General features: G+C 34.4%; 2 protein-coding genes and 1 long non-coding RNA gene across 3 annotated transcripts; 1 reads left to right on the forward strand and 2 right to left on the reverse strand.

The window, feature by feature from the left end:
* Positions 1–4,846: 4,846 nt before the first annotated feature.
* LOC148554635 (protein FAR-RED IMPAIRED RESPONSE 1-like) lies at positions 4,847–6,778 on the forward strand. Its single transcript, XM_088492101.1, has 4 exons — positions 4,847–4,998; positions 5,149–5,552; positions 5,640–6,580; positions 6,662–6,778. The coding sequence occupies exons 1-4, from the start codon at positions 4,847–4,849 to the stop codon at positions 6,776–6,778; spliced, it is 1,614 nt and encodes a 537-aa protein (XP_088348227.1).
* A 521-nt stretch (positions 6,779–7,299) lies between these two features.
* LOC110263895 (uncharacterized) lies at positions 7,300–7,856 on the reverse strand. Its single transcript, XR_015885778.1, has 3 exons — positions 7,702–7,856; positions 7,538–7,631; positions 7,300–7,452 (listed from the first exon to the last, which is right to left on the reverse strand). It is a non-coding gene; the product is annotated as an uncharacterized LOC110263895 (long non-coding RNA).
* Positions 7,857–14,404: 6,548 nt separating this feature from the next.
* LOC148554636 (uncharacterized) lies at positions 14,405–15,891 on the reverse strand. Its single transcript, XM_088491562.1, has one exon. It carries the CDS (start codon positions 15,077–15,079, stop codon positions 14,420–14,422), a length of 660 nt encoding a protein of 219 aa, XP_088347688.1. The 5' UTR covers positions 15,080–15,891; the 3' UTR covers positions 14,405–14,419.
* Between the last annotated feature and the right edge of the window lie 366 nt (positions 15,892–16,257).

Raw genomic sequence — 16,257 nt, forward strand, 5'->3', positions numbered from 1 at the left:
AATGATGAGATTTGGGAATGACTGTGTGTGGCCAAAATGGTCGATATGGCAAGTTGAGGACGGAAGTTCCCTCTCTTGTCGTGATGCAGATGTGGGGAAGGTGGAAAGGCACTCTCCTTCGTATTGTTTTTCCCACATTCTTCTCTGGTTTCAAGGTGAAAAGGCACACTCTTTCGATGTAGAAAGGTACTCTCCTTCGTAAAACCTCTAGGAGAAGGTGGAAAAGGCACTCTCCTTCGTTTATGATCCTCCTGGAGATGCGCAACCTAGAGACCAATGTCTGAGTTAGCTACTAGATGTGTTGGGTTCTGGCAAAGTAACCGACACGTGAGCTCACGGCCAGTAGGATAGACATTCATCATATGCATTTTATTTTTTTGTTTATTTGCTATGCTTAATTGGGATTGCCTAACTGAATATAATTTGATAATTGTGATAATTGCTACTTGCACTACTTGTCTCCTACCTGTGCTTGCAATTGCCTGTTTGTCTGTGTTTGTAAATTCACTGGAGATGGAGGAACGGAGGAAAGGTGGACAGGTTGAGTGTTAAGTTAGAATTTAAGTTGAGTTTAGAATTCCCTAGACACCTATCCCCTATTACGGTTTCTGTTTAGTAATTTTAAGCTTTATAATCTGAGTGTCGGCGTTCTAGGACTACCTCTGGCATTCCCAGGACCTTATATATTATGTGCATGGCACCTTTACCATGCTGAGAACCTCTGGTTCTCATCCCATACTGTGTTGCTGTTTTCAGATGCAGGACGAGCGGCACCTCGGTAGGCATCTGAAGTTTCTGCGGTGAAGTGGTTTACTTTGGGGTCTCCTTTTGTTACTTTAATGTATATATATGTATAGTTTCTCCACTTGTATGTAAGAACACTTTGTTTATGTACCTCTTAGAGGTTTTATGGAGAACTAGGGTTTTGAACATGCTCTTTTGGGTTATTATTATGTATATATATGTACGTATATGTTCTCCGGCCAGCCTTGGCTTCGCAGGCTGAGTTTGGAACTTGTTATTTTGTACTATTGGCCCTTTACTCGTGTCATCTGTATATATATGTTGTTGAACTTTAGTTTTCTTCTCACGCAAGTAACCACGTTTTCTGAGGGTTGCGCTTTTTGATTTTGCGATTTGTTTTTCCGACCTTTCAAGGCTCTTAGTATATTATCTCTTTTTCATTATTATTATTATTATTTTATTTTTAGAGGTCGTAATACCTTGCCGCCTCAACTTTATGACTTAATTATAAGACTCTATGCGGAGGGTGTTATAACTAAAATCATTTTTAGATGTGAAATTACCAAAAGAGTAAAGATTAGATTAAATTTTTAATATTATTATTTTAACAATTTTGATATTACATAATTTTAAATTATAATATGTTATTATATAAAATATTATCTTAAATATTGTATACATATTATAATAAATTACGCATGATATTATTAAATATATACACATAATTGACAATGTCTAATTATTATAAACTATAATAATAAAAGACAAACAAATTTATAAAATTTAAAAAAATAATAATAAGGTGCATAAAATACAAAAGTGCATTACAACATATAAATATAAATATAACATTAATTTAATTAAAGAAGTATTAATATTTGATATACTATTGATAAAATGTAATCAGTGTACTAAAATAAAGATAATAAAAGAAGAAGAAAATAAAAAAGATAGTTGAGAGAACAAATTTTGTAATTAATTTTTAACAGTAAAAATTAAAAACAAAAGCTATAAATATTACTTCAACTAAACGTACATCTAAGGTTAAAAATTATGTTAAAAAAAATCATATTAAAAAAAATCATTTAAACAAATTTGGTCGAACGTTTAATACTTTTAAATATACGTTTATGTTTCTAAACACTAAACCAAATATATACTAAAAGTCTAAAACTTCAAGAATTTTAGTTTATTAATGAAAAAAATTTTAATAACTAAAACTTTACTTGTTACTCTACAAAAACCGCCTGAATATTTATTTTCTTAAAACCTAAAACTCTTGATTTTTCAAAAAAGAACTTTTCATATTTATATATCTTTAATGAGTAGACTAAGACACTTTAACATAACTCTAAAGAAATTAATTGTTTCAAAATGGATTGGTACGGTCAAATGGTCAATACTACATTACATATATATAGACAAGACCACAAACCAAGTCCTGTGCTTGAATAGAGAAAAGAAAAAATTAAAAATAAATTGGAAGACATCTCAGCACTTAGCAGTATATTAGTACATTAGTATAATTATATTTAAGTTTTTATTACTATATTACCAGTATTACAGCAATATATATTATATAAGCTTAGCAATTTTTTTTTATCAAAATCATTAAATCATCAAATACATACTATATAATATACTCAATAATAATAAAATTCCAAATTATTTTTAATTGCAAACTCCTACATGTTTTCATGTTTATTTTATATTTGCTTTATTGTTTTTATATAATGTACAAATCTCTTCGCAATTATATATCCATAGTTTCACCAATTTTTTTTTTAACATTAATTCAATGGTTATTCATTCTTTTTTACAATTTCAATTAAGTGATCCATTACCACAACTTTTATCAGATTAAAAATAAAAAAAATAGTAAAATATCTTTATTATAACATGGTGACCCTGTGACAAGAAAGAACTATCGGACTACTATAAATTATAGTTTTCAGAATTAAATTGGTAATTAATCCGATCATACTACTAAATCATTATATTATTAATTCAATCAGTGAGTCACTGAAGACACCAAAAAAAAAAATCAGTGAGTCACTGATTTATCTGATTGACCCAGTCATAATTAAATAAAAATATAAAATTATAAAAATAATATTAAAATTAAAAATTAAGTACATGTTTTCAAAAATATATTAATAACAATTAAATATCAAATCTTAGATATAATTTATGGTGCAAAAAGAGATAATAAATTAGTCACTAGTACAAAATAATTTTTCAATTTAAATGAACAAAAAAAATAAAAATTAACACTATCAATATCAATATATCAATATATTTGTATATCATGTGTTCTTATTTGTTTAGTATCAGATCAATCCATGTTTAGAAGGATAAACTAATAAAAATTCATTCATCATTTATTATATTTTTTGTAACATATATTATTAACAAACAAGATGGTGCAGTCGAAATAGGAGGGTTGTATACACGTTGAACCGTGTTGGAACCAACTTACCAACATTTTTGGAGTTGTAGTGGACAGGAGCTCCTACGATCCTTCGGCGGCGCGCGAGTGCTTCGTAGACCCAAACCAGTTTAGTGTGGCTTGAAGCGCGAACCGTTTAGACCATCGGTTTTTCGATCGAATTAGTCAGTCCGATTCTGTTCTGATATTAAATGAAAAATGCTATTTGTATAACAAAATTTAGCTTTTAAATATAATATTTTATTATTTTAATTTTTTAATTAATCATATTTCCTATTTTTAAGGAACCACTCTTATTTTTAATCAGAAATTCTTTGCATATAAGCGATTAGGGCTTGTAAGCTTACAAGTCAATTAACCACTAACCCCCAAAACGCGCTCCTAGTGTTACGTAGCTTAAACGCGCTATATAACAGATCCCGTGAATATATAACTACCAATTTTAAAAGATTTGTTTCCTTCTTCGTTCTCCTTCTTTCCAAATTTCTTCGTTCTTCTTCTCGCGCGTCTTCCCCTGCCTTTTTTATCGTTCTTTTTCCCTCCTTTTTCACTGGTTTGTTCTTCGTCATTGACGTGAGTTCCTCTCTCTGTAACTCCAACTTCGTTTTTTTCGATTTTCTGGTTTCTGAAATCAAAGTTTGAACTCGCTTTGAAGATAATGGATGATTCAACCTCAGATTGTCAGCTGAATCAGGACGAAGTAGATTTTGAATTTGAATCTAACGAAGTTCCTGAGGTTTGATTTACATTCAGCTAATTACGATTACTCTGAATTTTGTTGCAGTTATTCGTATATCATTGTCTAGCTGAATAATTCGTGAACATTGACTGTGAAATTAACGCGTGAACATAAATCTGTGGATTGAATCTAATGTATTAGTTTTGATTAATTATCTGCAATTTATAGCAGACGCTCGGATGTAGATTAGAATTTTTTTGGGTGTATTTTAGGGGGAAGTGTGGGTGTATTTACAGTTTATGACTTTTTTTTGTTATTTTAGTTGAGTTGTTGTCATTCGGGTGTATTAGATCAGACATGATTGGGTGTATTTTTAGTTTTTGACATGGTGTATTCTGCAGCCTCTCTCTGTTGTTGATGACCAATTTGTTTCCAAGGTTGGAATGACCTTTACCACCCTTGAAGGTGCTGGAAAATTTTACAGGAACTACGCCAAGGCTACAGGTTTTTCTACAAGAGTTCGGAGTACAAATAGGAAGGGGAACGAGATTGAGAATCAATTGATTACATGTAGCAGAGAGGAAAAATGGAAATCTAAAATATCTCCGATCGAGAAGACAAATCTGACAGCCGGTTTAAACTGTCCTGCAAGAATTTATATACACACATTGAAGGATGTTGGTGCTTGGATCATTTCAAAGGTTGTGTTGGATCATTCACACCCTTGCTGTCCAAGTAAAGCAGAGATGCTCAAACAGCACAGGGAACTAAGCATGTCCATTTGTCGTACAATAGAGAATAACGAGGAGGCTGGTATTAGAGCAAGCAAAACTTACCAATCATTTGTTGCGGCTACCGGGGGTCATCGCGAGTTAAATTTTATTGAAAAAGATGTGAGAAATTACATTACGAGAGAAGTGCGGAATGTTTCTGAACAAGAAGATGCAAAGGAATTCGGGAAATATTTGTAAAGAATGAAAGAGAAGAATCAGAATTTCTTTTTTGAACTTGAACTCGAAGAGGATCAATCGATTAAGCTGGCTTTTTGGGCCGATGCAAGAAGTAGAGCTGCCTTTGAGTATTTCAGAGATGTTATTTCATTTGACACCACCTACAATACAAACAGGTAATAAACTGTCCTTGTTTATGATGCTAAATTAATGTTTTTTTATGAATCTACCGCAGAGGTGTATATTGGATGTTTTCAGGTGTATACAAAGCATTTGTTGGGTGTACGTAATGATTTTTCATTCTGCACTATGGTAATTTGTTTCAGGTATAATTTGGTTTGTGGTTCTTTTGTCGGAGTGAATTACCACGGTCAGTCAACACTTCTTGGATGCTCTTTGATGAAAAACGAAGAAATTGAATCATTCAAATGGTTATTTCAATGTTGGCTTCGTTGCATGGGAGGAAATACTCCGAAAGGATTTCTCACCGATCAATGTGCATCAATGAAAAGGGCTTTAGAGGCTTGTATGCCAACAACAATTCACCGTTGGTGTATTTGGCACATCATGAAGAAGATTCCAAGCAAATTAAATGGGTACAAGGGACATGCAGAAATTGAACAAGAAATTAGCCAACTTGTTTGGAACTCTCATAGTAAAGACTCATTTGATAGGAATTGGAATGATTTTCTGCTGAATTTTGGTCTTGTGGACAACAAGTGGCTTTCAGGTAATGTTTGTTTAAAATCTGCAGCAGAGGTGTAAATTGAATTTTTTTCGGGTGTATTTATAGTCTGTTTTTGGGTGTATTTTGTAGATCTCTATGAAGACCGTCATATATGGGTTCCAATCTATCTGGATCACCACTCCTGGGCAGAGATGAGAAGCACACAAAGGAGTGAGAGCATGCATTCATTTTTTAACAAGTTTATTACCCGGAACAGCTCACTTATTCAATTTGTCAAACAATACGATAATTGCCTCGGAAGCAGGGAGCACGCAGAGAGAGAATCAGATGCTGCAGATTTTCATACGGTCATACCGTGTGCAACCAAATCCTCCATTGAAGCTCAGTTTCAAGATGTGTACACTCATCAAAAGTTTAGGAAAGTCCAAGCACAATTTAGAGGAAAGGCATATTGCATCACTAGATTAACGAATTCTGCTCTAGGCTATTCAGTATACAAAGTTGGAGAACAAGTTTTCAGCTCAATATTCAACAAGTTTGTGGTTACTTACGACTCAGTAGCAGCCGAGGTAAAATGTCAATGCTTATTATTTGAGTCAAGAGGGATATTGTGCCATCACGCACTAAGCGTGTTAAGCTTTGAACGAGTAAGCCAAGTATCACCTAGATATATACTGGAACGATGGAGCAAGAAGGTAAAGAGACGACACACACACATCAAGAGCAGCCACGACGAGCCACTGTTGGAGCCAAGAAGCAAGAGGTTTGACCAATTGGTTTTTTGTTCGCAAAATATTTGCGAATTTGCATCAGAATCGGAGGAACTGACTGCAATTCTGCACCATGCGTACGATAACGTCATGGTTGAGATGGAATCATTGAAAGCCAAAAGGAAGGGGACATATTCTTTATCTCACGAAGACGCCAACTTGAAATCCGTTAACGAGCTTCAAAGCCCTCCAAGGATTCGAACAAGAGGATGTCCAAAAAATAGGCTAGGTTCAAAGTTGGACAAACAGATTGCAAATGCCACAAAGAAGAAGAAAACGAAAGCTTTAAACGAGATAAAAGTGATGTTCTTTAAATATGTGGTGATTGAGTTTAATTTTCTCGTTAATAGTTTAGCTAATATGTGAGTTTGTTATATTCAGTTAAACTTCTTTGATACTGCATCAATGGTGCATTCAAATTCCAGCCAATATCAAGGACGTGTTATGAATTATCAGTTCAGGGTACCAGCAGCAGCGGATAACTCTTTGGGTGTATAGTTACAGAATATGGGTGTAAAAGCACTGTTCTTTTGGGTGTATTTTTGTGAATTTTCTTGTGTTTCACATTTTGCATATATATACATATATATTTCACAATATGCTATTTATGTTATGAAATATTGTTTTTTTTACTACAGTTTAAGGGTTTAGGGTTTTAGGGTTTAGGGTTTAGGGTTTATGGTTTACGGTTTAGGTTTTAGTGTTTAGCGTTTAGTGTTTAGGGTTTAGGGTTTAGGATTTAGGGTTTTAGGGATAAAGCATTAGGGGGATAGATGTTTGGGTGTATATTCAACTTTCTTTGGGTGTAAAAAATGTTAGGTTATGGGTGTATATTTGGTTTGATGTTTTTCTTCATATTATAGTACCTGTAACTCAGACATTTTGAATACAACAGAGAGAGTTTAATTATTGAAATAAATTTTACAATAAACTGGATTATAATTGCCAAATTTTTACAGCATGTGTTCAATTTGTTACAAGACTATATAACATTTACATTATTCACTGTCAATATCCTTAGAATCTATCTGACAATATGGACTCAATAACAATGAGGATGGCTTGGATAGTCTTATTGCATTACTTCCCCTAATGGCTTCAGCTTTGTCTTGATTCATTTCATGGAATAGAATCCGGGAAGCATATTCTACTCTAAAGTGGTCCACCTCGTCCTACATTTGAAAAGAATATCCTGTTTAATCAACCATGTTAATTGAAAAATGTAATACAAAGTTATTTAGTTTTAAACACATTTACCTGGGTCTAATTGTCCCACTCATACTTCCGCCTTTTAATGTTTGCGGGCTGAAATATCTCAAGCCACTTCATTACGTAGATAGCACATTCATAGCTGAAAACCAAGAAAATAAATTACAAATTACATATAGAAAAGTTTAATTTTCAGAGTGAAAGATTTATACCTTGTCTTTTGGCCCGAGATGTTAAGGTATGGTGGTTCAATTTCCTTGTTCTTGTCCCTTGTCTTCAGAGGTGCCCCCACAGCATATACTTTAATTCGTGAAATTACATATCCCTTAAAACACAAAACAAATCAGTAATACATGAATAATTTCAATAAAGGAATACACCCAAAGGAGCACAAAGTTACACCTTATATTGAACAAAAATACACCCAACTATTAAAATACAGAACACAGAAACCAAGTTACAATGAATGTATTCAGGGCAGTTCTCTCATCGGACGGAAATTTCGTGTGATATGGGTCGACTATATAAAATTTTTGCTTTCTTGTATCAGCCAACCATAACCACCAATGTTGTGAATAGAAAACAGGTGCAAAAATCTGAAATATGTTCAGATTGAACACTGTTTTAGTTTATTTGGCACATAAGTAAAAAATGGTAATAAGAAGTTTTAGAAATGAAAACTTACATAACGATGCGATGCTAATTTTTTAAGGTCCAAGAAGGGTATAAACATTGGGTAGTCTTCCACCCTGAATGGCTTATTGTTTTTAGGCTGTAAGAATACCCCATTTGGATGATTTTCAAGGGCCATATTCTGTAAAAATTGCGAACTACAAAATGAATACAGAAAATACACCCAAACAAATCCAGAAAATACACCCAAATGAATAAACAACTTACACCTAATTTAACACAGAAAATACACCCAAATGAACACATAAAATACACCCGAAGGAATGCAAAAAATACACCCAAAATTCGTTGAAGCAACCCTTACCAGAATATCAGGGGGGAGACAGTATACTTCTTCTTGAAACCTTTTAATCTTTTACTGGTTTAGGATAAAGCACATGGCAGAGACAATCTAGAAAAAGATGTCGAGATCAATTTTACATCAATCAGCATTGCAGTTAATTTTGGTGATAAAAACATTAATGTTAATGTAATATTACCTCAGCTTCTATATGCGTTTCAGGTGCGAGTGATGCAAGGTGGAGTTTTGACAAAATGTATCTATCTTGGGCTTGGAGTGTGCAGACGGTGTCAAACTCATTAGTTAGTCCATCTGCGTATGTCTTCACTCGTATGGTCCAGAGGTAGCATTTCTCTTTCATGTCAGAAGTATCTTCATTCGTCCTCACAGGAGTTTCAAACTTCTCGAAACTCTCTCCGCCACTCTCCTTTAGAATCTGTGGACTTTTTTCTTTTGTTGTCATCCCACCACTTGCAATTTTTTGTACCAGATCCCCTAATTGTTCTAGCAGTTTTGGGGTTTTTGGAGTTTTTGCCCTCCCTCCATCTTGCGTTGACGCTCCCTCCTGCGTTGCTGCTTCTTCTTGGCTTGAATTAGTCAAGCCAAGGCTGAATGATGGCATTGGATCTGTTTTAGGAACATACGATGCTGTCCGTGCCATCATCATCAGTGCAGCAGCGTCTTCTGCGGCTGGATTACTGCGTGATCATGTATAACGTATTATAAGAATAAGAATATACGAATAATAACCAAACATTGATTTTGCTCTGATGAACTTACATTTTAGATGGAGTTGGGGAAAGCGTGGGTGTGCTTTCTTCAAGTTGTTGGGGGGTTCAGGAGTGCTGCAGGGTTACATAAAATTAATCATGTTATAAAAAAAACTAGTCAGGGATCAATCGTGAAAATATACACCCCAACAGGAGCAATATACACCCAAACTGTAACCAAATACACACCCAAGACTATTTCTTATCTTTTTGTAGTTCCTTCAATTTGTAGCACAGGGGTTGGTTCATTTTCTATCTCAAGTGTTTCTTCAATTTTCAGTATAGTGGTTGTTTGCGACAGTGGTAGACAAACCTAAATCGGAACTCTAAACAAGAAGAAAAATAAAAGGTTAACAAAGCCTCCGAAAATAAAAAGGTTATAAGGTTGAAATTTTCTTGAAAAACTCACATTGCAAGGGTTTCGGACTGTGTCTCTTCCCTCACAACCATCATATTCTCTTCAGCCGGCTCACTGGCTGACTCTTCAACCAGACTCAACCTAAAATACACCCTATAAAAGTAAAAAATACACCCGAAGCATTCAAAAGAAAGACAGGCTTTGTTTTTTGAGAACTTACATACTTGCAGTTTTTTCTTTTTTTCCTGCCTTTTTTTCTCAAATAAAACAATAAATGGCTTTTTTTCTAAAAAAAAATATATACAGAATTAGAAGTAGAAGGTAATAAAAGAACAAAAGCAACGATTATTTGAAAGAGAAATTACATGCTCTCTGCCGGGTTGTTTACGCTACTTTGGTCTGTGTGTCCTTGAGAGGAAGGATCATCACTTTCCAAGTTTACGTCTGGTATTCTAAACATAATAGAGTACATGTTATTCACAAAAAATACCATACTGTTAAATCAAGATAACAAGATTTTATCAAATAAAGCTTCTTACGTTTTAGATGAGACATAGTGACCTTCTGTCGATCACAGGTCAGCTTCCTTCTCCCTGCCAAACAAGAAACAATTATTAGCAAAGAAAACACCCTAAAATCTGAAATATACACCGCAACAAGACATACCTCTATGCAGCAGATTTTTCATTGTTTTCCCTTAAGAATTCATCTAGTTCTTCAGTTCCAATTTCAGATCTGACAGTACATGCATAAAAGAACATGTTAACAAATATAATTTTGATGATAGACAGTAATATAGCTTACAAAGTACTGTATCCATGATAGGATTAAGCTTGCTCAGGAGATGAATCCTCAACAATGACCTTTTTCTTTTTGGATTGTGTCCTGGGGGGAAAAAACAAGTATGAATCAGAAATACAAAATTAATTTGATCACAAAATACTATCCAAAGAAGTGCTTACTTTTTTGGTGTTCTCTGAGTCTTTTTCTTTGTTTTTTGCTTCTCCACTGGTGATGATTCTTCGCTTCTATAAGGTAATAAGAGACACTCTGTTAATACATGAAATCTTGATAATAAATCCAAAGGAAAGGAGTAATAATTTCAGAACATTACTCATCACTTGATTCAGATTCTGAATAAGAATCCTCCTGAATCTTCTTTCTTTTTTTGGACTCCATTCTGGAAGGCAAACAATCATTATTTAAAAACATACTAAAATGGATAAAATACACCCAAATGAATGCACAAAATACACCCAAATGAGTGCACAAAATACACCAAACTTGATAAACAAAATACACCCAACTGGATAAACAAAATATATCCAAGTATGTTACTTACTTTTTGACTTTTCGGGTGGGTTGTTTTCTTGTTGAATCCTCTGAGTCTTCTTCAGTCTCAGACTCAGAGGTAGAATGGTCACTTTTAGTTGTTTCAGTCTCAGATGATGATGTTGAACTTGCCTTCCTTTTTTTTTGTTTTTTTAGTTTCTTCTTTTTTTTCTTTTTCCTTTATTTCTTTCATTTTTTCCTTTGTTTCGGCCATCTTTACAATCCCTTGAAACATTAGAAATTTTAGTTAGCAGCATTCAGGTAAATAAAATACACCCAAGATATTTTGTTCACTTACCATATGTTCCTCCATTTCTGCCCTCATTCTTTCGACCAACTGCTCCCTAGTCCAGTTGGCAATCCAGGGTTCTTGAGGTCTTTCTGCCCTCTTCTTGTCTTTATTTTTTTATAGATGAAAGTAAACTATCATCAGGGCAAATAGGCAACCGTTAATTGCCTTTTTCTTTTTCAGATTATAATCTGTTATGCCCTTGATGATAAAATTCAAAACATGTGCTCCCCAGTTCCGCTCTGTTATTGTGTCCATCTCGAAAATTGGTGCCAGGTGCACAGGTGAGATTTTGTTTATTGTTGTTAGTAACAGGAACGCCATATGTATATAGAGGATGAAAATCCTCTTGAACATGAGGCGATCCTGTTCATTATCAATGCCAATAGCCATCATCTCATATGTCAGATTTTTGAGGGTCTTACCCTGGAATCTTCTAAAAATTTGTTTGTCATCTTCAGAAAGATCCTTATAATTGACTTTCTGAGGAAATAGATCTTCTACAAAAAGAAAAATAACATAGTATAAAAATCAGTTCAAATACACCCAAGCATCAATTGAAATACACCTGAATATGGCTCATATACACCTATGTTTGTAGCGAGTTACCTGACGCGTTGATGCCAAGCGCAGCCCCTATTATTTTTGGTCTTACTTTAAAGAACCGTAGCCGGTTTCGAGTCTGTTTTCCCTAATTTAAAGGAGTTAGCCAACTCCCTTAATATTTGGTGATGCACCCTTAGCGGCAGGATGTGCATCAGGCCACCAAATCCCAAATCCCTAACAATTGTTTTCTTCTCCTCGCTCATATTTCTGAATTTCTCACTCAACAAATGGGTTGCACACTTAAGGTCTTTGGTTTGCTGTAAACAAAGCAAAATTATAGTCAGATATATTTTCTATTATATAAAACTGATTTCATCTAAGACATATATTTGTTCTTACATTTTTTCCAGCTTGGTTTCTGCCTGCCATTTTTTCTGAAATAGAAAATACACCCATAGATATCAGTCAGATACACCCATAGATATCAGTCACATATCACTCAAACATGCATAAATATACAAGGTCAAGCAATATACACCCATGGACAAGCAAATATTAGAACAGTTGCAACTGTTGACTATATTACAGTATATCAGTTTAGAAATATACACCCAACAAATTACTCCATATACACCTACCAAATTACGCAATATACTCCCAAAAATCAGTTACGAAAAGAACTAGAACAAGAAGAACAGTAACACCTAGAACAACTAAGAAGAACAGTAAAACCTAGAACCAAGAAGAACAGTAAAACCTAGAACAAGTAGAATATTAAAAACAGTAAAATGAGACCTAGAACAAGAAGAACAGTAAAACCTAGAAGAATGTAGAAGAACAGTAAAAGCTAGTTCTTCGATTTTGAAATGTGGAAAATATACAAGATGAGTAAAATAGTAACGTACCTTTAGTAATATATCTTCGTTTTTTCTGGAGATTGTTGATGGAGAATTCTATCTTGTGTTGATGGAGAGTTCTAATCTTCCCGATGAGTTCTATCTCTGCAGTTTGCAATGTTGCTCGAAAATGGACGGTTTTTATTTTCTTCGAAGAAGGAGAAGTGGAAGAGTGCGCCATAACGAGCGCTTTTTGCGAAGCGCAACTGTTGAGTTGCGCGCGTGTAAATGACGCTCCATCAAAGTGAGTGAGTGCGCGTGTATTTTTGATGGGCTGGGCCAACTTGTAACACTTGTAGGCCGTTTTTGCTTGTATGTGTAGCAGGCCCGATTTTTAATACTTATCACCGTAAAATTTGTAACCACTTTTATTTTTTGCAAACCAAACCATAAATTTTGTAACAACTTTTTGTGTACTAATTTTTAAAAAATCAGTGAAGTTTTTAAAATCAATTAAACTCATTTCAATTATTTTTTTTATTCAAAATATTTAAAACTCATGTCAAAAACACATCTAAAATTAAATAAACAACATAAACACATTTAAAATTATATATTAGCACATCCAAAACTCATGTAAACAAACTTCTATATGTACATAAGAACATAATAAATAACATAAACACATCTAATATTATAAGAATGCACTCTAAATATTTTATCAACACATCCAAAATTCATGTAAAAAACTTATATATATACATAAGATCATAATGAACAACATAAACACATCCAAAATTAAGTATTGACACATCTAAATTAAGTTAACATTACAGCTCCCAAATCAAATATATGAGTGCAAAAAAAATTATAATCACAAACACATTTAAAAAAATAAAACATAGACATATTCAATATTATACATAAACTGAAAAAAATAGAACCTTTTATTAAACAAAAAAAAGGATAACATATCTTCATGAATGAATTCAACCAAATTTTTTTAGAATTTTGCAAGCAGAACTACCAGAGATAGAGAAAAAGTGCGACGTGGAGGAGACCAGGGACGGGGAGGAGACCAGGGATGGAGGAGGTGCGCGTCGAGGAAGAGCGCGTTGCTGAAGGAGGAGATCTCACAAATGAGAAGGGGAAAGCGCCGCAGTTCTGGATCTTTACAGAAGGAAGATTTTACTAGTGATGAAAATCTGATTTGGAATATTTAGGATCTTATTTGGGATTTGTTAAGATTTATAAGATTTAAATCTAAAATTTGATTTTGAATTTTAGTTAATCTGTTTTTGTAGACTTGTATTTAAATTAAAAAAAATAATAAATCTATTTTGATGTGTTTGTTTTAATTTTTTTAAATTAATATAATAAAAAGGTTAATGAAGGACGGGAAAGATTTGGATTCTCTAAAATTTGAATTTCACTTTAAAGAGTAAAGTGTGATCTCTCACCATTTATTTCATAGGTGGGACCAAAAAAAAATATGAGAGAGAAATCATTTAAGTGTGAGAGATCACACTTTATCCTCTAAAGTAAAAATTTAAAATTTAGAGTATCCAAATTCAATTTAAAGGATACCTAGTTGAAACGATATTAAATTGATGTTGGAGGACGTTGTTGTTGTAGTAGTAGTTTTTCTCAATGTTCTGAAAACCAGACTGAACCGACCAGTTTGACCAAGTTAATCGAGTCTGACCAGTCCGATTGATCCCTAAGACCGTTCTACAAAAATTGGTGGTTAATCGGTAATCTGACCGAACCGACCAGGTTCTCTAAAAATCCGGTTTTGCCATTTTCATCAGAAACGGCGTCGTTTTTTACGCTAAAAGGAAGGATTCGGCTTCACTAACCGAAAAAGTACCCATTCGAGAGATAACAGATGTGATATAACCACTGTAATCTTCAGCCAATCCATCCATGATTGCTTGAATATGATCATCTTCTTGTAACTCATAACCAATTGCAAACGGTGAATCAACCAGATATCTAATTTTTGCCAAATAATCAGTAATAGTACCTGTCTTCTTTACTGATTTTAGCTGTGATTTGAGACTTTGAACCTTTGTTTTTGATGTTGTATTGAAATGATTGATGATTATATTCCAGGCTTCATAAAATCTTTGACAATTAAGAATCTTGTTCTTGAATGTAGTTCCAATGGAGGCAAGGAGCCAAGTGGCTAAAGCCAAATCATTTTGGCGCCATTCCTTGTATTCGGTAGTTTCTTGAGGTTGATCTTGCAAAGAGGATGAATCTGTAGGTGCCTCAGTTGATTTTGCAGCAGCATCGGGCTTCGATTTGGGAGATTCATACCGCGTAGGGATTTTTGAAGGGTCAAGGTGATGCTCCATTCCCAGAGTCTGAATCGTTAGCCACACCATGTGACGCGATGTGCTGAAGGTGTTATGTTCAAGTTTCTCAGAAATAGGAACAAGAGCTGGTTTGGTAGATTGATTCCCAGCAACAATCAGTGCCATGATTGAGAGAAAGGAAGAACGAAGAAGCCCGAACAAAAGAAGCAAGAATGGATAAATGGGAGGGGGGGGGGGGGCAAGAGGATTCAAGATCTGGCTCTTGATACCATGTGATGAGCAAAGCAAGAGGGGAAGAAGACTAAACTGAAGTTTATTCCTTTGTGTTAGTTAACTTTACAGAGATACAAACTACTCCTATTTATACATAAAGCTAACACTCTTATCTTAACTAATTAACCCTTATCATTGGTTCATACCCTTAATACTCACACTGCAGTTTTTGAGCAAATATCGGATACCACACCCAGGAAGAGTTGGAGGAAGGTTTTTCATTCAGAAGATGATGCCTATGATGTTGAGTTGGGTCTTAGGTGGCAATAGGTAATAACGAAAGCATACATTTCTTTGCGTAATTTGTCATTAGTTTCTTTTCCATCGTTGTTATACCTGGAGTTGTTCTTTCTCCAATCCAGTCCACTCATTCAAGATAAAATATGAGACAAAGGATTACTTGGAAAAGGGTAAGTTGAAGAAATTGATAATACTGAAAAGCAATTTTCAGGTTTTGTTTGGAGACAATAAGAATTGAAACATGTCTTGCAATTTTTCTTTTATCATTTATTTGCAACATGAAGATGATGCTACTTTTGCAGCTCCAAGCTTGAAGGTAGACCAGTATGTTGCAGGCAGGCTCTCAGACAAAGTATGCCACTCAAATACAGTTTCCTTTATACTTTGTTACTAAGAAGAAATTAATGACACACCTGGACTATTCTATTGATTATGTCTATCAGAGTGTGGTATGGATTCTAATAGGCATTTGATTTGGTTATGTATGAAGGCAAATGACCAGTTACACACATGGTTCGTAGAGGATGATGCTCTTGAGCGTACTATTAATGGAGAGTTAGGGATGGCAACGGGTCCCCATGGGGGCGGGGACATGCCCCCCGCCCCCCGCCCCCGCCTCCACAATCTGTCCCCGTCCCTGCCCCGTCCCTGCAGCGGTAACGGGGACCCCGTATCCGCCGGGGACTTAGGTCCCACGGATATCCGCGGATATTTAAAAGAAATTAAAAAAATAAAGAAAAAATAGGAAAAACTTGAAGAAAAAAAGACAATCATCAATGAAAAATTCAAACCTTCAGTTATCTATTATCGCATATCCTCAATCAAATTAA

This window comes from Arachis ipaensis, chromosome B6 (assembly GCF_059453495.1).
Source record: "Arachis ipaensis isolate K30076 ecotype BB chromosome B6, ASM5945349v1, whole genome shotgun sequence".
NCBI classification, from domain to species: Eukaryota; Viridiplantae; Streptophyta; class Magnoliopsida; order Fabales; family Fabaceae; genus Arachis; species Arachis ipaensis.